General features: G+C 39.6%; 1 protein-coding gene and 1 long non-coding RNA gene across 2 annotated transcripts; both read right to left on the bottom strand.

Moving 5' to 3' along the window:
* Positions 1–235: 235 nt before the first annotated feature.
* Positions 236–27,525, bottom strand: LOC108442207. Its single transcript, XR_001859008.2, has 3 exons — positions 27,447–27,525; positions 2,277–2,743; positions 236–1,618 (listed from the first exon to the last, which is right to left on the bottom strand). It is a non-coding gene; the product is annotated as an uncharacterized LOC108442207 (long non-coding RNA).
* lbx1a (ladybird homeobox 1a) lies at positions 11,535–14,420 on the bottom strand. Its single transcript, XM_017722137.2, has 2 exons — positions 13,500–14,420; positions 11,535–12,737 (listed from the first exon to the last, which is right to left on the bottom strand). Exons 1-2 carry the CDS (start codon positions 13,804–13,806, stop codon positions 12,244–12,246), a joined length of 801 nt encoding a protein of 266 aa, XP_017577626.1. The 5' UTR covers positions 13,807–14,420; the 3' UTR covers positions 11,535–12,243.
* Positions 27,526–27,918: the final 393 nt, after the last annotated feature.

Raw genomic sequence — 27,918 nt, 5'->3', positions numbered from 1 at the left:
ACAGTTAAATCCAACAGTTTTGAAGCAAATGTGTCCCAAAATCTGAAAATCTGCATGTAATATAGCAACTTTATAATTAAAAATATTATTATTTCTGTGTGAACAGCTGTTCAAAGTTCTAGTTGCTGGTCATGTACTGACTAGTGTTTTTGAGTTAGCTATAATTGTCACTACCAAAACTGTTGAAATATTTGGTAAAGTTTCAAAACAGTCACGGTTGAAATATTTGGTAAAGTTTCAGTGGTGTTATGATTGTTTTGGTAGTGACAAAATGGAATGTTCAATCACTTAATTTAATAAAATAATCATAATTAAGGCACTGGGTCAATCAAAGCAAAAGCATTTAAGTCTAAAGTTCAAATCAGTTAAAAGTCCAAAATGTTGACTTAATAATTCTGTAAAATGATCCATAAGCACACTCTCAGATCAAATGCGTTAAAACAGTGTTAAAATAACACGCCATGTCTTTAAACAGACACATCCCTGTGCCCTGTTATTTTTAACACCAAATGAGTTCAAACTGATGGGGAAAATTTGCCTATATAAAAATACAGGTAAAACAATGTGTTATTAATGAACAAATACTTCCTGAGAATGCATAATCATGCTAACTCAAACTCTGTTCTCTCTTTCTACACTTTCTCTCTGTTCTCTCTGTGTGTCTTGGTGAGTGGTCAGTGGCAGAGCTGCTTATGTGGTATGACCAAGTAGGAGAAGAGCAAGTCAGACAGCTGGCAGGCAGAGTGTGTGACAGACCATTACTGCAGACAGGCCCATAACTCACCCCGATAAGAGCTGCTGCTGACACGGCCTCAACTAGGCCTCAGAGAAACAAAGTCAGAGAGCAAGAAACTGTGTGTGTGTGTGTGTGTGTGTGTGTGTGTGTGTGTGTGTGTGAGCATAAACCCACACAGTTAGCACTGCAATGCCAGTTATCCCCAATGCTGACAACTTAAGTACTGTGCCTGTGTGGCTCTTTGCCCCCTGCTTCTCTCTTTTACTCTCAGTGCCTCAGCTCCCTTCTTTCATTTCTCTGTGAAACCTTCACTGCAGTTTTCTAATCCATTCTACTCCTCCTTCCAGGCTCAGTACCCTGCAATTTTCACAAAACAACCGATCAATATGTGAAAACCATAAAAAAACAAAAACAACAAGGCAATCATGTCAAAGTAATTGCACACTATTCTGGCAAGTGGGAGAAATTTAGGATCATGTTTTCAAAGCAGATTCTTTTACTGCTGCTGCTAGTTTTCACCATCTAAAGAAATGCACTTCAGCTTCATCAGTCTCATATTTATGAGTGATCCCTATCCCCCCCACACGAAAAATGTAATGATGTTTCAGGGGGCCTTACACAAGAACAGCACTTCATGGTAAGCTCATTCATGCACCCAAATAACTTTCAGTATTCTAGTTTTAAGAACAGGCAAGTGGTACTGATTTGAGTGCAGGAGTTAGCTCCATTTGCAATGGTAACATTTATTCTTTTTCCATCCATCCACCCATTTTCTAATCCGCTTCTCCGTCAGGGTCGCGGGGGGGGTGCTGGAGCCTATCCCAGCAGTCTTCGGGCGGAAGGCAGGATCTGTTACTTTTTGTTCCAATAAAAATACCCCTCCTAAAATACACATAAAAATATCAGCAGGTGTAATGGAAGAATATCAGTATCAATTAAGGGCTGCCCTTTATGTTGTGTCAAAACCTTAGGATGAATAGACTAATGGTCCAAAATTACTTGGAATACACATTAACTTCCAATAATAAAAGATAAGAATGTTTTTCTTTCTCCTGTGAAGCTACCTTTTATGAGATATAATGTTTTATTTATATATTTTATATATAACGCCAACAATGTGTACATGTACACAGATTAGTCAAAACATTATGACACAGATGAAGCAAATGATGCTGATTATCTCGTAACAATAGCACACATTAAGGTCTGGGATAACAGTCAGCAGTGGTACCAACAACTGGTCTGAGGTGGGGCAAGCCACTCCTCAGTCTCCCTTGTCCGAATCAAAAGAAAGGCCACTGTGTAATAGAGATGATTTTAATGATGGTTACAACACACAGCGACTCACAACCTGCTGCGTATGGGGCTGCCTAACCTCAGACCAGTCAGTGTACCAATGCTAAGCCCTGTGCAAAGCAATTACAATAGGCATATGAGCATTGGAACTAGACCTCATAGCTCTGGAAGAAGGTCATCTAGTCTAATGAGTCCCATTTTCTTTTATATTACGTGGACAGCTGGGTGTGTGAGCACTGTTTACCTGGGGATGTGATGACTCCGGGATGCACTGTGGGAAGACAGCGAAGAGAGTGTGATGCTTTGGTCAATGGTTTGGTGGGAAACCCTGGATCCAGCCTTTCATGTGGGCATCAGTTTGACACGTGCCACCTACCTAAATATTGTTGTGGATCAAGTACACTCCTTAGTGGTATTCCCCAGTGACAGTGGCCTCTTTTAGCAGAACAGTGCCCCCTTCCACACTATACACTGTTTGCGAACGGTGTGAGGAACATGTAGCAGAGCTCAAGGTGTTGCCCTTGACTCCAAATTCCCAAGATCTCAATCTGATCCAGCATCTGTGGTATGTGCCGGGACAATAAGTCCAATATGAGGTGGCTCCACCTCACAACTTACAGGACTTAAAGGATCTGCTGTTAATGTCTTAGTGTTGGATACCACAGGGCACTTTCAGAAGTCTAGTAGAGTCCATGCCTCAGCAGGTCAGATCTGTTTAAGAACCAGAAGCATATTAGCAGGTGGCCCCAATGTTTGACTTATCAGTGTATTTGCTCTATTAACAGTGTATATTGTAAAATAATGGTACTAGATATAGGTAACTATGCCATTTTTAAATATCTAAATATATGTCAATATGTATATTTCCCAATATATTTAAAAATGTGCATACATGTAGATGAAATATACACAACAGTGTTATTTTTGATGCCTAAATTTATATATCAAACATATATGGAAATACTTCACAAACCTGACACATATTTTGAGAAATATGTGTAAATATATTTCCTTTGTATAGGGGAATGTTATTTAAAGAGGGAAAAAAGACCTGGAGCTCTGGAGACAAGTAATTTGCTAGAATCAAATAGAATCATGTGTTTTCGGAATAGAAAATACTTAAATGTGCAGGGTTTCCTGCCCCAAGAATGATGACTGGGAATAACTAGACTTGGCTATGGTCAAAAATCTATACTTGATTAGGACTAATCCATCATGATCTAGTGCTCCCCTCCACCCAACCCCCTCCTAATAACAAGGAGTTTGCTGCTGTTTGTGTAGTTCTTAGCAGGTCATGACAGTGTGCAGGCCTGTCCCTGTGGGTGCTGAGCAGCACTTCCACACGCCCTGAGGTCAGCTACTAGTGATAACAGAGGGCCAGAGGTCAGGCCCCACAGTGGATCTCCTTTCGTCCAGACAGCTGCAAGAGAGCAGCTCAGTTAGTCTCCACTCTCACTGCATACACACTTCTTCATCACAACTTCAGGATATTTGCTAACACACTGAGCTTAAGGTTACAAAGAGCTGCAGAGTTCAATTCCAAGTGTAATCTAATAGGTTACGTACATTCTTTTACACCTAATCTTAGAAGCAGGAAGTTACTAAAAGATTTAAACCTTTAATGAAAATATAATTGTCATACACATATACACATATCTAGAGGACTCTCAGTACTTTTGAAGAACATATCATTTTAAATCAGTGCTACCAATTTGATTGCAACTGTAAAATATTTCCATATGCAAGTATGAGGCAAATTCTGACTCGTTTTGATAACACACCACCTAAAACATAGCATGGCTATTTGAAAATGTTCTAAAAGGTTGTTAAATAAAGCTACTAAAGAACATGATAGGTCTAGAGGACTTGTCTGCACATATTTTCACGTACAATTACTGTATTAAGTATTTATACATTTGGCAGGGATAACGGTCTCAATTGTTCCTCATTTCATTTCTCTTTGCAATGTTACTATTTTTTCTCTTTCTTAATCCACAATACAAAGCTGAATTTACTTCTACTATTTTGTGAATAAACATTTTCAAGAACCAGCTGTCATCAGGAGTTTAGCAGTGATGTCAGTGTGGAACAAAGAGGAGCTTGATTCTAATTGGTTGCATTTAAAGGGGATTACCAATGTTTCAAACCTTCTGCATACTTCGTTGCCTTTAAATGTAATGTTGGTAGTGGTAAAGCTAAAAATTTGTACTATTTTGTCTTCCAACACTTTTCATGTACCTGTCTGCTATGAACCAGTTTAGAAAATACATGTTAGCCCGAAAAGCTGATATCAAATCACCTGTATAATGAAAATTTAGGCCACCAGACAGCAATAATTTCATGTAATAACTTTCTGTGAGAGATCTTTTACAGACATTAAATATTTCAGACATCTGGTTGCCATCAACACCACTGTGAACAAATCTGACTCAATATGTTTATGTAAACCGGAGCAGTTTGCATCAAACCACTTAATCGTTTACGTTTTACTAACTGCTTTATTCAGAAATTTTGATGGAATTCCCCTTCAAAGCATGCACGAACAAGCCAGTAACACAAAACAACCCTGTAGTTATGTCGACTGGCTGACAGAAAAAGCATCTGAAACACTGTCCACTTGCTGATGACTGGATGATTTCATACCTGCTCTCTTCCTACAGGCAATGTACTGCAGTAGGCCACAAACTCTTCAATTAAAATAAACGCATGCCCAAACGTTTGCCTATGCCTGTTCATCCAAAATGTCTAACAGTAACAAAGTTTTGAGGAGTGCTTCCCCTCTTTGTTGCAGTAACAGCCTCTACTCTTCTGGGAAGGCCTGACAGTAGATGCTGGAACATTGCTGTGAGGATCTGATTGCACTGAGCCACAAGAGCATTGGTGAGGCCAAGTAGCCTACTGAAGTTGGATTAGTACTGGATCACAAACGCCACTCCAACTCATCCCAATACATCCAAGGTATTCGACGAAGCTCCATCTCCATCCAGAGGACAGAGCTTCGTCACTGCACAGCCCAGTGCTGCGGGGCTTTATACCCCTTAATGAGATGCGTCTGAAGGGGTCCACCACAAGATGGCAGTAGATGTCCATATTGCATGTCGTGTTGCTCGGCTCGCAGGGAGAGGTCAGAAAATGCTCGTATCTCGCCACATGGTGGCCCCCTTGACATTTAACTAAAATTCACTTTTCAGCCCACTGAGTCACTCTAGAACACAGGGTAAGAGCAGGTGTAATGCTAGGACTATTCCTGATTATACTACTAGACCTAACGTCATTAATTATGTCTTAGACCTGCATCACTTCATAAAAGATTACACTGGTAATTGGCAAAGCAGATATATAGTAAAACGTGACACAACCAGATAGCCAAATTTCTCAATAGCCTCCATTTCAGCATTGTTTGTTTTCCTGTTTTCCTCAGTTACTACCATAAATTCAGCTTTTTCCTGTTTCAGTTCCTTCAGTACAGCAAACGGCTGTCATGTTCACAGCATCTCAACCTTATGCTAAATATGTTTGACTGATTATTTATTAACCAACTGCACCAAAAGAAAGAGTACCTGACGTAATCACAGAGGGGGTGAAGAGCCCAACAGCGTCTCCTTCCACTGAGAGTAGAACTAAATACACCCGACGACTTAAAAACGTCCAGTCGCATCATCATCTCGGGATACTGCGCGAACTGTTAACGAGTTTTTATACATTTCCTAAAAACTTCAGTGCAAATGGATTTACCTGTTAGCTTGGTAGCTAGCGACGACGCAGAAACCCATCACTACCTACAAGAGGCACGGACGGAAGCCCTCAAGGGCCATTCATTTACTACGGTTTTTCCGTGAAAGCAGGGTACTTCATTAGCTTTTTCGCGATCTTGAGATATTTATGCTATTATCATGGCAAAACCAGTGCTGTTTTTCTCGAGATCGTGAGGCATGTATCGTTATCATGACTACCGATGCTGTTTTCTTGAGATTTTGAGATATGTATGCTCTTCTCATGACGGCATTAGGTTATTGTGACAAAACAGCGTTCGCTCTGTCACGATTGATATTAATAACTCAAGATTTCCAGAAGACTACGTTCGCTGTTAATGACAAATATAACGAGATCTCGAGGAAACAAAACTAAACCGCTAGCACGGAAAAACGACCCTTTAGGTCTTCATAGTCACAAGAGCGTGGCAGTAAAATAGACCCAGAGCCGTTATAAACACGTGTTCCGTTCTTCAGGAGAAGAAGAAAACGGTGGAGAATAACCAGGCAGGGCCTCCAAAACCAATTTACTCTCGCTTTCTGTGCCTCGTGGAAGTCTGGTATACCTTCATTCTTAAATAATTATTTATTTATATCTTAAGCAACTAAACATAAATACATAAATAAATCGCGCTCCTTTATTTATTTATTTATTCATTCATTCATTCATTTACTTGATTGGTTGGTTGGTTAGCCATGAGAAAACGTTGGAATATTCATTTAATTGAAACTCCAGTCATCTTCTTCACAGGCTACACACCCTCTAACGGCTCCCTGTAGACTTGTTTAAACTCTTTTCACTCCGCCAGTCTGAGCTCACTCTGACACGTGCGCCTGACAATCCATACTGCACATAATCTCAGTATTCGCAGTTTGTACCAATCACTGTTCACACAGTGGAAGAATCAACTTATAACAGTTATAATATGTAAATAAATAACAGTTGACGGTCACGTTATTGTTTCATAAGTTAACTCTGAAGAAAGGCATCATAGGTTTGTATCAAACTTTAATTAGACTAAAGTAATTAAGTGAAAACGGGCTCTCCGGAACGTGGACTGAACCAAGTGTAAGTGATGAAGTCACTGAGGTGAACTAAGAGACAGTCTAATTGTTCTGAGGTGGAACATAAAGCGCATATAGAGACTCTGAGTTATAATTATGGGGGATCGAGTCTTTATGCCAGAACTAATAACTTAATGGCTTTTCAGTGTTTGTTATATGCAGTTGCAGTTGGACAGTGCAAATGGGATGTTTAATGAACAGTGTCGTCTGGCTTAAGGGTAGATATGAGACATTGGCCAAGATAAAGAGGGTTGATTAGACTAATAGGGGACAGTGCCCTGCTTGGCATATCTATAACATTTAACACAGTGACTGCGAGTCACTCAGCAATGTTAGGACATGGCATAATAACTAGCGCCCCCTGTGGTGTGCAAAAGCCCACCAAACTGAGCATTTGGGCAGAAGACTAATGTTTCACTTCAGTGGGCTTCAAGACGTGCTATTAGTCTCCTTGCGGAACAAATACGAATTCAGTTTGCAGATATAAAATAATTTCTGGGCCATTCGGAGATGTTTCTTTAACTCAAAAGAAGGAGCAAGTGTTTTCTCTGATATTCGGTACTACACTGTACACTGAGCAACGTATCACATTGCCACGATGCCTTAACTCACTCATAAACTTACTTCATTTGCCATAAGTCAGGTTCATTTGTTAGAACCTCAAAATACCAATCCGTGCTATATTAACACTAAAATCGCAATTAACAAAATTATACCATTCATTACAATCATAACTCAATACACCAATTTCTGCAATGCAGTTTGAGGACGAAGTGTCTAAATGAGAAATGATTTTGTAATTAGAAACAAATTTTATATTTAAGGTTTAATGGATCTGAAGTGGAATAGAGTTCAAAGGGTCATCTGAGAAAATGATATATAAACGTATTTATCTGGGAAGCGAACAATTATTTGTTTAAAAAAAACACAGGAAAAAACAGTGGAACAAAAACAAATAAACATCACATTGTGATTGTATGTGTGTGAATGTTAACCATTTCCAAAGCATTCCTCGAGGAAATGAAGTTTTGTTTGAATATTAGTACTGTACTCAGTTAATCTTATCCGTCCTTCATTATACTAATTTATTCATTAGAAATATAACAAATTCATAAAGAGGGATCCCACTGTTTTACACACACACACAATATATATATATATATATATATATATATATATATATATATATATATATATATATACATACACACACACACACACACACACACACATATATATATATATATATATATATATATATATATATATATATATATATATATATATATATATATAAAATGATGTATATTATAATACTAGATATATAAAGAACAATGCATCGCTTTATTATTGAAACGATAAACTACAGGTTAATTAAAAGTCTGTAAGTTAAAACAACAGTGGGTTTTGTTTTTAGTGTAAAACTAATTTTAGCCTTGTTGTGCTAATCTCGCTCTCTCTCTCTCTCTCTCTCTCTCACACACACACACACAAACACAAACACAACCACACAGAGCTTGGAGCTTGTGTGTTGAATAAGCCTCTTTCTCCTTTAAATCTTGGACATTTTGACAGGTCACATTAAGATCTGCCTGCTCAGCATGAACACATCATAAAACTGGACAGGCAATTTCTGTTTTCACCAAATAGCCAGGCTAACTCGTTCTGCATCTTTGATTTTAATACACTAGACAAGCAGCTTAGCAGCAAGGGAGGGAAAATATCTGGCTTAGGTATATTTTTCGAGTTATGCTTCTCAATTCCCCTAGATCCATTTTTCCGTTTGAATTATCAACTAGAATTTGATTAATATGCAAATTTGAGGCGAAAAGTCTCGTATAACTCTTTCAGTGGAGAGTAGTAATTAATCAACAGTTAAAGAAAATTAATACATATATCAATTTTGTCAGGGACATGCTTAGTTCAATCGTCCGTAAAATTGAAGTTTGAAGCATTAAGGGGCTCTACAGGAGCGGTATAACTAAAACTTTCAAATCCGACCTATTTAGTGATCAATCAAGCTTTCCCCTTAGGTTAATCTACTTAATATTTCACCTCAAATCATACACTCTTCTGACATGAAGTCTCGCGTGGAGTCGATGAAATGTTTTTTAAAACGTTAACGACCTGGATATTTCCCGTTGTCCGCTCTGCTAATGCCGTGGGTTTAAACCTAAGGGCTAAAGGTGGGACCCCCTCACTGAAACCACAGCATCAGAACACACAGCATCAAGTTCACTGTAAAATATCTATCTATCTATCTATCTATCTATCTATCTATCTATCTATCTATCTATCTATCTATCTATCTATCTATCTACTTAAAAGGAGGCTACTTACCATTTTATTTTTAAGTAAGATAAAGAATATCGTTGGGAAACTCCTCTCAATCCTTACAATTAGGCAGGAGAAGAGAGGTGGGGGGGTGTACAAACCCCATTGTTTCAGCAGGGACTCATGCATCAAACTTCAATTTTCCGGACGATTGAATTAGTGATTTTTTTCTCTCACTCTCTTGAGCTGAAATACACTTAAGACTTGGGGATTAATTACCACGTTCTGCTCTTTCGGGTTGTAGTATTACTTATCTTTGCCACGTTTGACAACACCTCATAAAATAAGGAACTGGTCCTGACATATCAGCACTGAACTCTCCACTATAACTCTTTAGCCTAGGCTATAACCAGAGCACATATGAGAGGTTTAGTGCAGCATCAAGAAAGAAGAGCAGGCTTTTGTCTGAATTAAGGTATCAGATCTTAAGCTGTAAGACCTCTGACATTGTCTGACATGCGCAATTGAACCAGCAGCTGAAATGGACAAAAGTATGTGCCAAAAAACGACCTTCCTGGTGGACTGCGATGACATTCGTTCTTGTATAGAGAGGCATAAGAGTGGATTCGAACAGCAAGAACATATACAGGAAGTGACGTTGGTATCCGCTTATCTTAATGGGGTGTGGAGTGGCGACACATTTTACACAGTGCTCACAGGACTATAATCCCCCTATTAGACCCAACTCCAGACCACTTATTCACAGTTCAGGTCCACCACGAACAGCTATTTATCTATCTATCTATAAACACACACACACATACACACACACACACACACACACACACACATATATATACACATACATACACACACAAAACACATGAAGCAAGCCTTAGTAAACCGGAATGTTCAGGATGATATGCCCCCCGCCTCAACAGATGCCTCTGCCCTCCGTAGAAAGTTGCTCCAGTTCATTCATAACTACACAATGGTGAGATCGTGAGGTAAAGACATGCTGCTTTTGCCATCAGTAAACTGTGAGATTCCTTGCATATAAAAATAACATAAAAATGTCAGAAATTTGGGATCTGGTCTACAGTTCAATTCCAGAAAAGCTGTTAAAAGCTTAATTTAAGTGAACAGCTCAAATGTCACTGTATCAGTCAAGTCTCATGTAATCATTATGAAGACCGGAATAATAATGATATAGTAATAACAATAACAATAATGAGTCAGTAATAATAATAATAATAATAATAACCGTTTAATAACAACACCTCAATAATAATAACGATAATAATAGTAATATTAATAATCTCTTATCACTTAATATTGTTGACCACACAGACGTTTAATAGAGTCGATAATTATAAATTAAACTGTGTTTAAAATGAAGGCCAACTGTTCAACCACTTGCACAGTTAAAATACCAAAGTCCCAGAAATGAAGTCTGGGAGGAAAGACGTCAAATATCTGCACAAAAACCACGATCCATTAAGTCTCCTGTTTAGTATTAAAACCACTTCAGCCACAAGATGAACCGCTTTAAAATGCTGCCAGAAAAGCCCTTCACACGAACCCACAAGGGCAGAAGGCAACCTCTTAACAAACCGAGTCAGTTTCATTGTAATTCATAGACTTGTTTAAAACAGCCGAGCAAGAAAAGGAAGAAAAGAGGGAACATTAATAGGCCCAGATGCCCTCGCACGAGGAGAGGGCCTATGTATGCATTAGTGCCTTTTGTGAAAATTGAGCGAAACACGTCGAAGGGAGGCCTAACTCAATCCATCAAATTGTCTGAAATTGTGAGGAAAATTCAGAAACCATATGGCCCCCGAACGCTTGTGTCCTTTGAGCGCGCTTGTCTCCGTATTGTGAGCTGCGGGAGGCGCACTGAGGCCCATTGGAGCCTGGCGCAGGAGGGAAGGCTGCTCATTTGTCCCCGCGTTTCACGCTTCACTCCAGAAATGACAGCGAAAAGGCCGTCACAGGCGCTCAGAAAGTGGCCCAAAACTGCACTTTTTCAGGCACTATTTATGCCCACATTCACCCAACCAGATTTCTGTTTCTCACATAAATCTATTCAACATAGCCCATTGAAAACACGCGTCCAATGGCTGAGGTTACGCCTGTCTACGAATGAAAGGAGAAAAGGAGGCGAGACTGAAAGCCAGTGGGGTAGTTAAGAGTGTACAAGTCCACTTTTGTGTTTAAAAAAAGAGGAAAAAACGAGACTATTTTAGCAGCACGCGCAGCTGAAGGTGATGAAAATGAAACCATTTAAATGTCCAAACCAGTCTACATATTTTACCGTGATATCTCCAGAATATAAGCTAGAATTATTTCGAATAGAGTAAAATAAAGCTGTGACTAAGATGAGAAATTTTGAGAAAGAGATTTTTATTTCCTTTAAATACATTACACTTTGTACACTGGGTTTAAATGGTGTCTTGGTTTAAAAGGCACTTACAGGCATACAAACCATAAGAAATATATTCAAAACGTGACCGTCTAGATTCAACCTTTTTTCGTTTTCACGCAGTAACGTCAGTATGAAATGTTTTGTAACAAAACGTATCAAACGTTGAGTGTGCAGTCCTACACGCATTACACGGCCACACACACATACACACACGTGTGGACTTTGCCGTGTGTGAACATTTTGGAGATATTCATATGAGAGAGCTGCAGTCAGTCACTTTAACAAAAACAAAACCGTAAAATAAAATAGAACATGCATAATAAATTACTCAAAACACGGTAAGGGTTCTATATGGCCTAGATGTGCATTCGTCTTTGTAGAGCGTGTGTGTGCGTGAGAGAGAGAGAGAGAGAGAGAGAGAGAGAGAGAGAGAATATATCAGGGTACTTATTGCTTTCCTTCCACTACCGGTTTGTCTAAAATAAATAGGCTAAATGGTTGTGATATTTAGATCGGTGTCACTGCATAAATAGATCTGAGGAAACTGTCCATGCTTGTTTTGAGTTTTTCTCTGTTTCTGTTTTTCTTCTTCTTCTTTGTCATAAGTCATTTAAATACATTTGGTGCATTAATGGCACTTTAAGCTCTGCAGGGCTTTTGAAGGAGGAGCAGTTCAGAGAGCGCGTGCAGCTCCATCAGTCATCCACGTCGATCTCCTCGTCCTCGTCCTCCGAGCACTCTTTACTGGTTGTGCGGTCTGTGAACGGGGAGGCCGGTGACGCTGGCGCGCGGCTCGCACCCTCACGCTCGTGCCCGGGCTGCGTGGAAGAATCGCGCGCCGCCGCTCCGCCGCCGCCGGAGATGCCGTTCGCGCACTTCTCCAGATCAGCCAGTTTGGCCATTTTTTCAAAGGACACGGAGCCTAGGGCTTTGGCCGACTCCACGTCCGCCTTCATCTCCTCCAGATCGCGCTTGAGCTTCGCGCGCCGGTTCTGAAACCAGGTGATGACCTGCGCGTTGGTCAGGCCGAGCTGCTGAGCGATCTGGTCCCGGTCAGCGGGGGACAAATACTTCTGATAGAGGAAGCGCTTCTCCAGCTCGTAGATCTGATGGTTGGTGAAGGCAGTTCTAGACTTTCTCCGCTTCTTAGGAGTGTTCCTCTGACCGAACAGAGTCATACCGTCCCTGCCTGCAGAACACACACACACACACACACAGAGCGCTACAGTCAGTACAGTCACTACACTGACCACTCACCACCTTTCAACCATCTACAACAGAAGCAACGAAAACTACAATAAGGGGAAAAAACGACTAACGATAATAATAATATTAAATACGTTCAAGAAGCAAACTAAATATAAAAATGAAATATTTGCATGCTCAACAAATGCATTCATTCGTGGCTTTTATTGTTCAACAACAACAACAACAACAACAATAATAATAATAATAATAAAAAGTAATTCACATTTATTACTATGATTATTAATAATAATAATAATATGAAATAATTAAATTCTAAAATGAATAGTCTATTTTGGTTTGACTTCAGTAGCTTTTCTACTTTCAAGCAGCCTCTTCTGAGGCCATTTCTACATTTTAATTGCTTTAAAGTCTTTTGTATTACTTGAATTTTTATTATGAATGTAAATTTATAGAATAAATAAGACTAAAAAAATAGGAATAACTTTCCCATCCTGTAATAAATAAATTCAGAAAACAAAAATCATAAAAAAATACTAAAAATACGTAAAATATTATTTTAGGCAGAAAGAAAGAAAGAAAGAAAGAAAGAAAGAAAGAAAGAAAGAAAGTGAATTTATCTTATTTTTTCAATCGAGTAGCACAAATAATGCGTCAGTTTTTCAGTGTATTTTTTATTTACGTATTTATTTGTTTCTATTTATTGTCAGTAATATGCGGTCATGTCTGTCTGGTGTGTGTTTACCTTCGGCGGCCTGCAGCACGCTGACCTCCAGCCCTTTGAAGGTTTTGCTGGCGAGCTCCTCCAGCGCGCACAGAGGAGAAGTGTGTGTGAGCAGCGCGCGGGAGGCGAGCGGGTGTCCGGCCGGAGTGGCCTTCTCCGCGGCGGGCAGCAGCGAGTAGGAGCGCTTGACCGAGGGCTTGTTGAGGATGTCCTCGATGCTGAAGGGCGTCAGGGGCTTGTTGGAGTTGGCTGGAGGAGGGAGGTGGTCCAGAGGACTGCGCCTCCTGTCCTCCACTGAGGCGCCTTTCGCGTCTTCTTTGGAGCTCATTTTCTTCAGTTCGCCCTCAGCTCGTTTCGAAAACACTCGCGTGTCTCAAAAACAGGAGGAATGAGCAGAAAGCTCAACGGCTCCGCTCGTACAGACGCGCTGGGTTTGGAGGGAAGCGAGTGAGACGATGCGCTCGGCGTGTGTGTGGAATTACATGCCCGCTGTCTTCAGGCTCGTTTTGCCGCAGGCTTGGAGAACTTGAGGTCCTTTAAAGTGCCTTCACTTCTCCCGGATAAGGCTCCTGGATGGCGGTCCAGATCTGCCACAAACAATCCCACAGCCTCTGATACCTCAGTGCGCGCACTGAGCCTGGAAAGCAGCTGCAATTGACTATACTAACAAGTTATTGTTGATAGCGAGACAATCAATTATATCCAGTGGCACTTTCTCTCTCACCCTCTCTCTCTCCACCTCCTCTCTCTGTCTGTCTCTCTCTTGCTCTTTGACTATGTTGCAGTCCAATGCAAGCTTTAGCGAGGAAGGAGCCCCGTTAATTAGAGGGCATGGCCGGGAGGAGGAGCCCAACCGGATTAGAATACTTAATGCTCCCACTATTTCTTCCAAATTAATGATTTGTCGATAGGAATCTTCATTTTGGTTGAGCATATTAAGCATCAGACGATTCTGTAATAATTCTGTAGCAGACATTTAGCGATTTAAAAGGTAATTTAAATACAAAATGCATTAAAATCAGAAGGATTTGCTTCAAAACATTATTATTATTATTATTATTATTATTATTATTATTATTATTATTATTATATGTCTCAAGTATTTCTTTCTAAGAATAGATTATTCAGAGATAATGTCTTTGGTTCCATAAAGGTATTATGAACCCAGACAGTATATCACGGTTGATAATACTTGAAAAAGAGAGAGACAGAGAAAGAGAGAGAGAGAGAGAGAGAGAGAGAGAGACAGACAGAGAGAGCGAGAGAGAGAGAGAGAGAGAGATCGTCCCTTTCAGCTGCACCACTTCCCCAGTGCCATAACTCAGGCGCAAAGGGCCAGCACACATCAGCAGTAAGATATTTCATCTGTAAAAATCGCCTGCTGCTCCTGCTCCCATATTTTTGGCGTTGTGAGGATTTTTTTTTCCTTTTTTTTTCCTCGTCGTCTCGCGCAGCATGTGAGACGTGGGTAACGCTGAATTCGCTCATATACATGGAAATTCAGGCCGGCTGAAGGAGATACAGGCCGCTTTCCTGCCTCTGTCTCCGTGAAGCTGCCGATGGCGGAGTGATGAAGTACAGTCAGCTGTGAGAGAAGCTGGACTAGTGTGTGTGATCTCTGTAAATTAACCATGCAGAGACCCGCAGGCCTCCGAGTGACCAGCAGAGAGGAGGAACCTGCACACACTGCCACACTCAGCTACTCCTGGACTTGCAAGACATGCTAGCGAGCTGAGGAAGAGCATCGAGAATCTACATTCAAATAAAATGTATTATTATCTTTTTTTAATGTATGAACATAACTGCTTCGTTTATTTATTTGTTTGTTTGTTTGTTTAAAACTCAAGCCATTCGTTAGAATGACTGTTTTGTTACTTACTGACTTGTTCGTCAGAATAGACGGTGGTCCTGAAGTGTGAATAAAATTAACCGTGGATTGGGCAAAAACGTATGAAGCTAAAATCAATGTACTCATTAAGTTCTCGTTCTTATAAAAAAAAAGAAACGTAAAAACACAGCATGATATACGGGTAACTCAAAATAGCTCCGGTCATTTGACGCTCTGAGTGACATTAAAACAGAGGCATTACTGAAGCCCACCAAGCTAGCGCCACACTACAGCGTAAAGCCCTATTAAACTTCACACAGAGCCAAATTATGAACAAAACCAACTCAGGTGTGACAATTATCAGATAGAACCAAAACACACAGAAACAGATCTAATACGCAATCTACTGGATGCGCTGTATCAGCCCGTTTCAGTATAAAACGGCTGATTCAGATGGTTCTTCAGGAATCTTTACTCAAGAAAACGGTAACCATGAACTTTTAGATTGAGAAGATATTCCTATATAGAACCTATATTTGAACAGTGTTGTAAATAGCACCAAAAAGTGTTCCACTGTTGTTACACCCCTAAGGACCATTTTTGGCACTATATAGAGAAATGTTCGCCAACAGTGTACAGCGTGACCATTATACAAACTCCTGAAGAATAAAGAGAAACAGGCCGATTCAAACTCTCAATGCAAAACTTTCTACAACACTGACTTATTTGTTTAACGAATACCACAGAGAACCGCGCTGTACTGAAGTCTACAGTTGGTCTTTATGTTAATGATGCTGAATTTGCTCAGTACCTTAAAAAAACGTCCAAATAGTCACGAATTTCTGGTGAACGAGAAAACCTCCACCGAGTCTAGAGAATAAAAGTAATAAAAACATAACAAAGCGTTTTGATTGGCCTCATACTGGGGTCTCAGTTTAAGGGGGTCTAGCTGTAAATAGCGCGCGCATACGACTGAGCGAAATGGGTCACTTTGTTAAAGGCTCGCGGAGGACAGTCTGGACAGCTTTATTATAGAATTTATTCGCTGCTTCCGAGCGCGAGGGATCCGATTTCACAGGCAATGTCGGCTCTTTTCACCAAGTTTGCCTTTTGCTCGTATGGCCTTTCTAAGGCTACTAAATCATCCATGCACACATCTGCTGTGATGGATGCGGCCTAATGTCTGCATCGGATACTCTAAATCGAGAAGCACAGAGGTTTCCACGTACGTCTTCATTTAATCTTCGTGCAGCAGTGAGGGTGTGCTGAGGGCAATCCTCTCTCAGCTCACTCTCTAATCACCTCACTACTCACTGCTACCTTCTCTTACTCTTTCAGCTCTCACCTTCAGATCTACACTCCTCCAACTTTGCTCTTCTGGAAAATGACAGCAAAGGAGAACTTAACAAATGATAAAATTATTATTATTATTATTATTATTATTATTATTGTACTTGTGAGTGAGGACCCATAATAAAGCAATGTGCCCCCTTATTTATACACCCTAACTATCTACAACTGCAGTTATAACAAATGTCCAGTTACTCCATGGAACATGTTATGTCATTCATTCATTCATTCATTCATTCATTCATTCATTCATTCATTTATTTATTAAGTAAAAACTCAGATTAAGAGGTGGTAAATCTTTTCTCTTTGCCTTACTAATTTGCCCATGTTTTTTTTTTCCGAAACTCAAAAACAGCAAAATTTCTCTTCATTCCAACAATCAGTAATGACCAACTCAGCCTCCTACACTGCACCACCCTACAGCATCTTTACAGCATACAAAAGAAGCAAATTTCTATTACGATATTCAAATATACAGCCTAAATAATACACAAATATAATGGGTGTTAAACGCCATATTAAAGACTACACAAACCTTGTTAAACATGTGGACCAGTTCAATTCATCTGGGTTAATTTGGTCTACTTTCAAGAACAAACGCGCTGTACAAACGAACAACTCTACAATAAAACAAAATGCTTTAAAATAAAATGAAACACCACAGAAATTCTCTCTGAGTGCGTTTAGATACTCATTATTACCATGTTATTACTACAGTGAGAGACAAATGTTTGTTGGTGTTCGCTAATGTCTCACTTCATCAGAATTTCACTAGAATTTCAGTAGAATTTCAATCTCTGGTGAGACTAAAAGTACTGCTAAATTTGTGAAAATGTCTTTTTACAAACTGAGCAGGAAATAGTCTCACTTTCAAAGTGACACATTTAAAGAGATACTTCTGCTTTTTAAAAGTATCATTTTGTCACAAGGCAGTCTTTAGAACGTCACATCATTTTCATATGCTATTTTCAGATTATCATTACATTTGCTTTACTCATTAATCTTAGTATAGCTTTATGATCAGAAGATAAATGACAGTCCATATTCCGGAGATTAGTTCTGATTATTATGAAAGTTGTGAAAGTAAGAGATCATCATCCACTTCTAACCTCAACAATTGTTCTTGACAGAACCGCTGAGGAGCTCCAGTCGGTGATATCTGTTGTTCTGTTGTTTTAATTGCATCACTATTCACACAGAAACTCAAAGACACTCGTATAACATATCGTCCAAGAGACTTAGTCTCACACACTTGGATTGATGCTCACAACTACACAAGCTCTTGTATTGACTAGCCTCCTGATGATGACGCCCTAATCCCACACGCAGATGTTTGTAATTATGGAGCTTGATAGCATCCCCAAGACTTGAGCATATGAAGGAGCTCAAGTGATGCCCAGAAAGTGGACAGAAAGAACAAAGAACAGAAGAATGCATAACACTTAGATCTATCACAGTTTTCGTCAGCTTTTTAGAGCACCATTTACTGATGGGCTTCACTTACAAATCTACACTTCAAACTCTTTCAGACAGCCCTTGGACAGCCAGTCTTATGATATCAGAGTTTCTTATGAACACTGCTATTTTTCCATCATGTGGTGTACATGTGGTATTACAGGAGCTCTTGCCAAGTGGGGCTATTTTATCACAGTCACTTATTGTAGTTAGCTAAACACACTTCAACTCCAACTTATGTGACTCCTATAGTACACAGTATTAAAAATAAAGGTGACCATACAGGTCATTTGGCGAGATGCCATGTAACAACCACTTTGGATTCTCTACAGATCCTTTCAGTGGATGGATCTTAAAACAAGTATTTAAGTATATAAGCATGTAATGAGTGAAAACGTGTGTGTGAACAGTGAAGAACCTTTTTAAAGTTTCAAGAACCTCCATATGATGTAAAGGTTTTATACCATTTAATGTTTCTTTTTTTCCTTTAACTGTACATCCCAGCCGAGAACCATTTAGCAGCCTTTTACTGTGTGCACCTGGAAAAATATGTGCACTACTTACAATGTTTTTCCTTACAAACAGATACACGGATTTAAAATAAAACAACATGCATTTTTGTTCACTTGTTGTATTTGAAGGCATGATAAACCATGAAAGCGTGAATTCTGCAAAGCAGGCCCCACATCTATTATTAACAACAGTAGCTTGGATAAAGGCCCAACTGAGGTGGATTAACATTTGGCAAGCACAGCATTGGCGCCAACTGTCCTGTCATCCCCATGTAAATTACCTCCCACAAAAAAGAAATACAAGGTCAATCTGATGTGATTAAGGCATTTCTCTGAAGAGACAGCCTCCCCTAATTCCTGTCTGCAACAATTGCGCTGTATTGCACCTTAGCCTGATGTATAAATCTACACCATGTTTTGCAAGCATTTCACAAAATAATAATCATAAAATATTAAATGACAGGCCCCACACAGCAGAAAGTTTAAGCACAGTGAGCACATACAGAAACATTAAGCTGACAAATTCAGGTGTTTAGATTTTAATTTGGTCCTCAATAAGCAAGTCCACTGTTGATATCTAAAGTGCTAAATGACTCACAGAGCCATTACACTGTTTTTTTGTTTCTTTTTAAAGATGTGTTATTGACTTCCTTTGTTACAGGGCATTTTTGCCATGCCAAGAAGTGATTTAGCATTTTTTTTGGGGGGTGGGGGGGGCTTTAAACTTCAAATTATCTCCAAAATGCTTTGATTCACAAAAGAAAAAGAACAAAAAATTACACTCTGTGCTTCGATGCTGTCTGGAACCCAGGACTAACACAAATGCATGTTTATTGCTGGCTCTTCAAGGAGCTCTGTACAGTTCTTTGGCTTTGGAGCTTGATGCAGAACCTATGTTCTGCTCCATCCACCATAGACCCAAGGTTTTTCCCATGCCCTCTGGGACAACATCATCTAATGTAACACCAGATGAAACACTGAATTGAGTGGCTTTGCGGGCCGTAGTGGCTACAGTGGAAAAGGCTCTTGGTGGTTAATCTGCAGGGCGAATGCTCAGCACACAAGCCTGCACATCAATTAGATGAGTAATGGATGTGGAGCTGGCACAGGACTCGAGTGAAACCAGAGCTGACAACTTGCTGAAAACCGAGCATGGAAGTGAGGCCTGTGTGCTGGGGTTGGCTGAGAGGGGGGCAGATGAGGCGGAATGCGTCCCCGCCTCCAGACGCATGCTCTCATTACACGCAGTGGAACGGTCTGGGCGGAGAGGAGCTTGAGTGAGACATGGGCCACACTGGGCCCAGTGACATTTCACTCTAATTGCAGTGCTGGGCTTTAGCTGTGGTTAAAAGAAGATTAAAAAATGAGAACTGAGATTGAGAGGTACTTCACACAAGTAGCAGTGGGCATCCTGATTAGGCCTTATCTGCCAATCTACACATGCATGAACACATTATAATCACTTAGTGGTGGTATAAAAGGACACAAAGAAACCATTTTTATCCATTCACTTCCTTTCTGTTGCCTTCCTCAAGCTATATCAGAAGTGGTCCCACAATGACTTGATAAAACTTCTGTAACGCTACACACTGGCAGTGATGTCATACTATTTTTTGTTGACTTTTATTTTTCCCTACACAGCAGCTGTCTTTAGTATAAAAATGCTATCAAAATGCTCCAATATCACCTGGAATAAAGCCTTTTTATATTAACTTACACTGAAAATTGAGGAAGATTTCTTCTTCTCCTGTAAAGCAAGATCAGTGTTTTTGATTGGACAGTGACAATCTGTATTTCGCAATTTTTCCAGAGGAGCAATTTTTCCAACAATTATTAGTCACTTGCAGTTCACTAATGCAAACAAAGAAATGATATCAGACGTGCAAATTCTAAACCACTGATAAACAAACCCTTCTTCAGGACATCTACTTCCCTGCAGACCTTAGATCCAACCTGCACTGAACATGCTACCCCCTCCCTTATCTCATGCATCTGATCCAGCTAATTAAGGACCAGAGTTGTTGACCATTGTTCTAAACTTCTAATCAATTGCCTATGATTTTCATGGTCGTAATCAGAAAAGGAGATAGAGTTTTTAATTTGACCATTAAAAATCCTTGTCTTGAGTACACAAAACACAAACATGGTCTTGTTTTGCACAAAGAAAAAAAAACACCTTTACATTTTTTCTATTAGTCAAAAAAGCGAGAAGTGTGAAGATGATCTCCAGCTCACCTTTCTCTCTAATTTGACTTCAGAGTCTTTTTACTACAGCAAAGCCTTGGAAGGAATTTGTATGTTTGTTTGAGTGTGTTGATTTGTTGAAATAATTTATCTCCATTTTTAGCCATTCTTTTAATATTTTCTTTTGGGTCCCTATTAACCTGGAAATGACATTTCAATTAAATGTTCCCATACTTATATCTGAAGTCTAATTCTCTTTTTTGCATTTTGTAGTATATCACATCACAGATGTTATGAATGGTTGTTTTTCATCCATTTCAAATGATCAAAATTTCTATCCTATGTTGCTGTAAATTAGCCAACAAACTTGAACATGTTGATGCAGAAGGCAAGTCACATGTAAATGTAATTTATTAGGATACCTTAATTAAGTAATTGCATTAGAATAGTGACGCATGTAAACTGAATACACAATGATCTGCAATTTTATTAAAACCACCTCCTTGTTTCTACACTCTTTGTCTATTTTGTCAGCTCCATGTATCATAAAGGAACACATTGTAGTTCTACAATTACAGACTGTTGTCCATCTGTTTCTCTGAATACTTTGTTATCCCTCTTTCATCCTGTTTTTCAATGGTCAGGACTCTCAGAGGATGCCATAGATCAGGCATTATTTGGGCAGTGACATTGATGCGGGGGTGGCATGTTAGTGTGTTTTGTGTTGGTGTGTTGAGTGGATCAGATGCAGCAGTGCTGCAAAAGTTTCACCTCAGTGTAACTGCTGGACTGAAAATAGTCCAACAACCAAAAATATCTAGCCAAAAGTGTCCTGTGAGCACCACCTGTGACCACTGACGAAGGACAAGAAGATGACTAGCAAACTGTGCAGCAGCAGACAAGCTTCTGTCTCTGACATTACATCTACAAGGTGGACCAACAAGGTACAAGTGGACAGTGAGTGGACACAGTGTTTAAAAAGTCCAGCAGCACAGGACATTAACATGACACCACTACGTCAGTGTCACTGCAGTGACTGCAGAGAATGATCCACCACCCAAATAATACCTGCTCTGTGGTGGTCTGATCATTGAAGAACAGGGGGAAAGAGGCCTAAAAAGTATGCAGAGAAACAGATGGACTACAGTCTGTAATTATCAAAATAAAAAGAGCACCTGTGTGGTAAGTAGAGCTGATAAAATGGACACTAAGGTGGTTTTAATAATGTACAACAATAACTTTACAATTATATAAGGTTTAGGACATCTGGATAACCAACAAATGAAATGAAAATAAACCAGATTTATCATTAACTCATGGATGTTAGGAATGTAACTTAAAATGTCAGACAGGGTGACCCTACCACAGTGGGTCTAAAACATGGACATGTCTGTCCTGTTATGGTCAACAAGCAGAAGCAGCTGAGGAAATCTATCAGCTCACTGAGAGGAGCGTGAGTTGGAAGAGAGCGGAGACACAGATAACAAGTAGCTCATAGTCAGACACAGCACACTTATCGCCTCTCACTCTCTGACAGTACCGTTTCGAATGTCACAGCCTGGAGAAGTCCTGAGGCAGAGGTGAGAAATAGGTTTGTGTCAGAGGAAAGATATTGGGAGGACAAAGTGTGTCAGGTATGCACCTGAGGTTAGCTGCCATGGCCCAGGTCCAGTGTCTGCCACCGAACAGCACTGAGAGCCCTCATGACCTGAGGCAGACAGAAAAGAGCGATGACCTAACTCTATGCCCTGATTGCCTTATTAAAGACAGCTACAATCGCAGGTGACCTATGCTGTGAATGACTCCATTAAGACTCTTATCGATATATACGTTGTACTGTCCCAGCAGCATATGCATATATTCTTTGCAAGAGTGTAGTGAAATGATGTTCTTGAGCTTATTTGCAGTATAATGCCACACCGATTGCCAAGTCAAAAGCTGATCTAAGTCCAGCCAGCATAAAGACTTGGATAAATACTCAGTCTTATGGAAAGGTTTCAACAGCCCTGGCCAAATGACATGTTTTGAAAATAAGTTAACACATCTTCCACAAGGAACAAACAAACATTGCAATGATTTTCTGATTTTAGCGCACAATTTCTATTTAACACATTGGAAAATATAAAACATAAAATATGCCATAACTTATTTGTTTTGCCTCTAATATGTTAAAATTAGCAAATAATAAACAGTAATTGTACATTAAGTGCACAGAAGTGTGTTCTCTGAAGAGGATGCATACATATTCTCATTTAGAAAATCAAAAAACACAATTTTCTGTGGTGCCTAAACTTTTGCATACAACTGTACAATAAAATAACATGTTTAGACTTGACTGTAAATCTAAACATATACTGTCAAGCAATATGGCAAAAAGTTTGGCTCCTGCTCTTTCCATATCAGTAATAAATCATTCAGTCATTAAACACGAATAGCATAGTTATAACAATCTTAACCGAAACAATGTTTAAAATAACATTCAAAATTTTGCCAATAACCCCCTCTGTCTCTTTCAAGAGTCTCTCATTTGATATCTTTTGAGGAAACTTTGCATCTACCCTATTAGAGTAAAGTGGGTGGAGTTATGCTGTACATGAACCCTGCTTGAATGCCAAAATAATCTGTGGAATATTTTATTAGAGCTCTGTAGAATCAAGTCATTTTCATCCATATAAAATATATTGAGATCTTGACAGAAAACCATACTGAACCTAAAAGCAGGTGTGTCATTATGTCTCTGTTCTCTGTACTGAAAATATTTAAACAAGCTGATACAATGGACGCCTTACTTCTTAATCATAAGAATAACTCTGTACTCCCTTTTATGAAACTGTATCAGAGGGATGACAGTGATAGCAGTTACATTTGGCTGCATCTGGCTATCAGAGCTAATTTGGGCGTACAGATAACGCTCCTACAAGCAAATCCAGCAAGTGTGACTGCTGCTGTGTTAACGAACGCCTGCTGACAATAAGGACAGAAATACTTCTCCCCGGCTGCGCATCCTTTCTTACCAAATAAACATGTCATGCTTCACCTGCTTTACCGAGAGCATTCCCAAAAGTAAACTAAACACATGAACAACAAAACACAACAACTGAAAGTTTTATACAATAAGCACTGCTCATTATAACTTGCAGTGGAGCACCCTGCTGTCAAGCCAGTAGGTTTCGTTTGATGCTTTTCACTTATATAATGATATAAATATATACTGTGGCTGATCTGCAGTGTTACAAGAGCACCTAATACACCTAGTCTGAAAACAAGCAGGGTGGATTTGCAGGCCCAGCTATCAATCATAGGTGAAGAGGTGTGTACAGAAAGACAGATGTACAGCAAGGGGTGGAGGGAAAGAGAGAGAGAGAGAGAGAGAGAGAGAGAGTGAGAGAGAGAGAAGCAGAAGCAAGAGAATCATCGCTCACCTGTTATAATTAGCCCTGGCCTTTTCACAGGATTAATTAACGCAAGATTTTTCACTTGCCTGATTAGACCACATGGGACAGCTAGAAGCAGTGAAATGACTATGGCTGAAGAAAGAGCAAAAGAAAAGGACAAAATAGAAAGATGCCTAGTAGCAGCTCACTCCTCATTTCATGGAAAATATTCTCCATTTTCCCGCTCACTTTCTTTGTTGACCGCAGTGATTCCACTTTCAGGCCTCACCCATAACTTGCTCAGATGGGATTGCTCTATCTACCTAAGATTTATGGACTGACCTCTTTGTGTCAATGACTGTTTGCTCATCTCTTTCTCTTTCTCTCTCTCTCTCTCTGAGCTGTGATTGGCCCTGTTCGCCAGTTGCTTCACAGTGTAAGACACAAAAGACACACTGCAGAGCACCTGTGCAATAAGAGAAAGGGGCCAGAAGAGCAAGAGGTAAAAAAAAAAAGGAGAGTGAGGGTTAAGATGGCTGATGAATGTCTTTACCTGGGTGACTAAAAGAGGAAAGGAGGACGGGCGGACCTTGGGTAAGCATGAGGGGAGAGCTGGTGTTATGATTGATGGTGAGGAGCCGGGTGTGTCTGGATCAATGCTGAGCGCTCTGTAGTGTGGAACAGGTGAGAGGAAGATGAGGAATGAGAGTTAGGCTCTAGTCTGCACTTTTCAAAATAAAAGATGGTTAAAAAGAACAAGGGGAGAAGAAGAAACAGTTTCATCTCCCTAAAGAACTTTTTTAATTGAGTGGTTTCAGTGGACATCCATGCTCCATCTACGACGAGCTTTACAAAACACTGGCAAGAATTGCTAATGAGAAGATGTAAATAATTTAAAGTGCTATTTATTTTTATGCATATCATTGATGTCCTAACAAAACCATGTATCACCAAAATGGTATATTTACAGGAGAAGGTAAAAACAAGTTGATAATGATATTTTATTCCAAGTAAGTCTATATGTCATTAAAATGTTCACAAAACATAAAAATAGCCGCTGTGCTCAAAGGACGTAGAAAAATGGAGGTACATGATTTTGATATGACAGCGATGATATTAATAGTCATACTGTTAAGGCAGATCACGCATAATGTGAGTAACTTGGCTAATATTAGCATGATAGCATAATTATTGCAGTTTTCAAACTGCCGAGCTGAATTAACTAAAGCAACCTAGCCCAGCTCAGTAGCATAGCATTTTAAACTGCAAACTAACCACTATGCAGTAAATCTAAACTCAACACAAACTTGTTAAGTTGAAGGACTGGCAGGATCCTCTAAAGCTAATCCAACCCTGCAACAGTTGCTAATTGCAGTTGTTAATTACTATTAGCAAAATACTACTTGCAAAATAATGTTTGACACACCTATTAGCCAATCAGATTTGTATCTAAATACAGCTACTTCCATCCGGTGAAGAGATCAATTTGACAGTTCTCACAACAAACCTGTAGTGAGACTGACAATAGCAATAAATTAATTAGAGTTAGATGTGAAAATGTGTAACTATGGAACTTGCGATTCAAACCCATGCTATCTTGAAAATCTGGAAGGTGGTGATTTTTATCATCAAAAAGTTTTGGCTTAATCTCTGTCGAAGATCACAGGCAGATTTATGCAGGCTCAAAAGCAAGCAACCTTATATCTGGGCTACTGTATTTGATAAAACATACTTCATAAGATATAAGATTAATAGCTAACAATAAATATCGCTACAGAGCAATGTTAAGAACAGCTAGTTCAACAACAAAAGCTAACTACTGCTGACAGCTTGATAAATGAGTCAGATTAACACCTTACATGGTCATGGGCTTGCAGGCAGACCCAAAGTTTTATTACACACTTCTACAACCTAAGAACAGCTCAACCCATCTGCACTGAAGGCCCTGTAATTACTGAATAAAAAGCTTTACTTTGTAATAAGCCTGGGATTTTAAGGGGATAAAGAGTGCTCGCATTTATGATTAAAACATTCTGTTGAAAGGAAAACTTGAATGCAACTGTATGCCTGTCCAGTTGCTAAAAATGTCCATGGTTTGATTGTTAATATGGTTTCCAGAATATTTTGGATTATATTGTATTTTTGGAGCAACAGAAGTAGTGTAAATTTGGAATAAACTTCCAAAAACTTGTGTTACCAGCATCCTGTAAAACTTCAAACCCTGCAACAGTTGCTACCAGATAGAACATTTCCCTCTGTATGTTTCTAAATTTTCTTTTGTGATGCTGGACTCTTTAGTCTATTAGCACAAGCCTGATAGTCTGAGCTGAAAGTTGGACAAACAAAGCAACAGTAACTTAGAGAGATGAGACTTCTCAGAACTTTTTTGCAATGGACTGAAGGGTTTCAACTTAGTTTTTAAAGAAGCATTTACTGAAAGGTTCTATATAAAATCAAGATCGAGTATTTGACACTTTATTATTTAAGAATATTGTCTTAAGGATTTGCCACTTCAACTATTATTTATCACTGATAATTCTCAAAAACATACAAAAATAGACTTGCATTAGCCCCCGTATTTTTTGTGACCAATTGTAGCCACTTGAGCATGGCTAATTCTGTTGCCCTTTCCTCACCCTCTCCCTCACAACCACACTACAGATAACTCCCATAGCTTGGGTGCTCGGGTTAACTTGATATATTCATTAGCAGTGAGTGATGCCTGTAGATGGGTCCAGCAGCTGTGTGGCTCTTTGTGCTTGCTGAGGGGAGTGAGAGGAGTCTGATTGAGCGGCTGCAGTAATCTCTCAATGACAGACACTCGTCCAGCCATTCGCTCCCTCTCTCATCTGCTTTAAGACGTCAGAGTAGAGAGGTGCTGAATAATGCAGTTATCCATGGGCCAGTTCCAGCATCGCTGTCACCATGCACGCATGCACACACACGCGCGCACACACATAGTCCTCATGTCCTCACATTCAGGTTTCAATTAACTAACCAGCCAGAGAGAAAGCAGAGGACTGTGGAAAGTGTGAAATGGAGCAACACAGAAGGGAAAAGCTGGAACGAAGCTGCTGAAAGCCAATGCGGAAGAGACAGACAATAGAGCAAAAGAGAGAGAGAGAGAGAGGGAGAAAGAGAGAGGGAGAGAGGATTTGGAAGACGTACGACTCAGTGGCCTGCCACATACAGCAGATGTTGCTGCCTATTGAGCTGTTAATTTAACGGGAGTTTATTGAATAGTAATTAGGAGGAGCTCACTTACCATCATAGAGAGAGGTCCTACGCTGTGAGCTAAACACATCTTTCTGCTTTCCACTTTCTCTGATTCTCCAATTCTTCTTCACCTCCTGCTCACCTCTGCTCTGTTCTTCAACGTCCATGCATCACCTGCACCAGACAAAACAACAACTGAAAAATCACTCAAGCTGTCTAAAAACACTTAAAGGCCCACATCCTGCATTTTTCTTGTATTTTATTAATTTAATTTTTCATAATTAATTTTTACACAATCTCTTTTTCCCTCAAAATTAAACAAGCTGTTTTTGTTACTATGTCTTTAAGAGTGGTATTCTAAATGATCCCTGTTCTAATTGGTTGTGCTGTATAAGGCCTCATTCAAAAACCAAGTTTTTGAAGTCTTCATAAATTCAGTGTGAATGGGTGGGACTCACCTGCTGTAGGCTGTATATGTGGTTCTATTTAACTGTAATGGTTTGTGTGACATCATAAAACAG

This window comes from Pygocentrus nattereri, chromosome 5 (assembly GCF_015220715.1).
Source record: "Pygocentrus nattereri isolate fPygNat1 chromosome 5, fPygNat1.pri, whole genome shotgun sequence".
In the NCBI taxonomy this organism is placed as follows: domain Eukaryota; kingdom Metazoa; phylum Chordata; class Actinopteri; order Characiformes; family Serrasalmidae; genus Pygocentrus; species Pygocentrus nattereri.
This window is presented reverse-complemented; position numbering and strand designations above follow the sequence as displayed.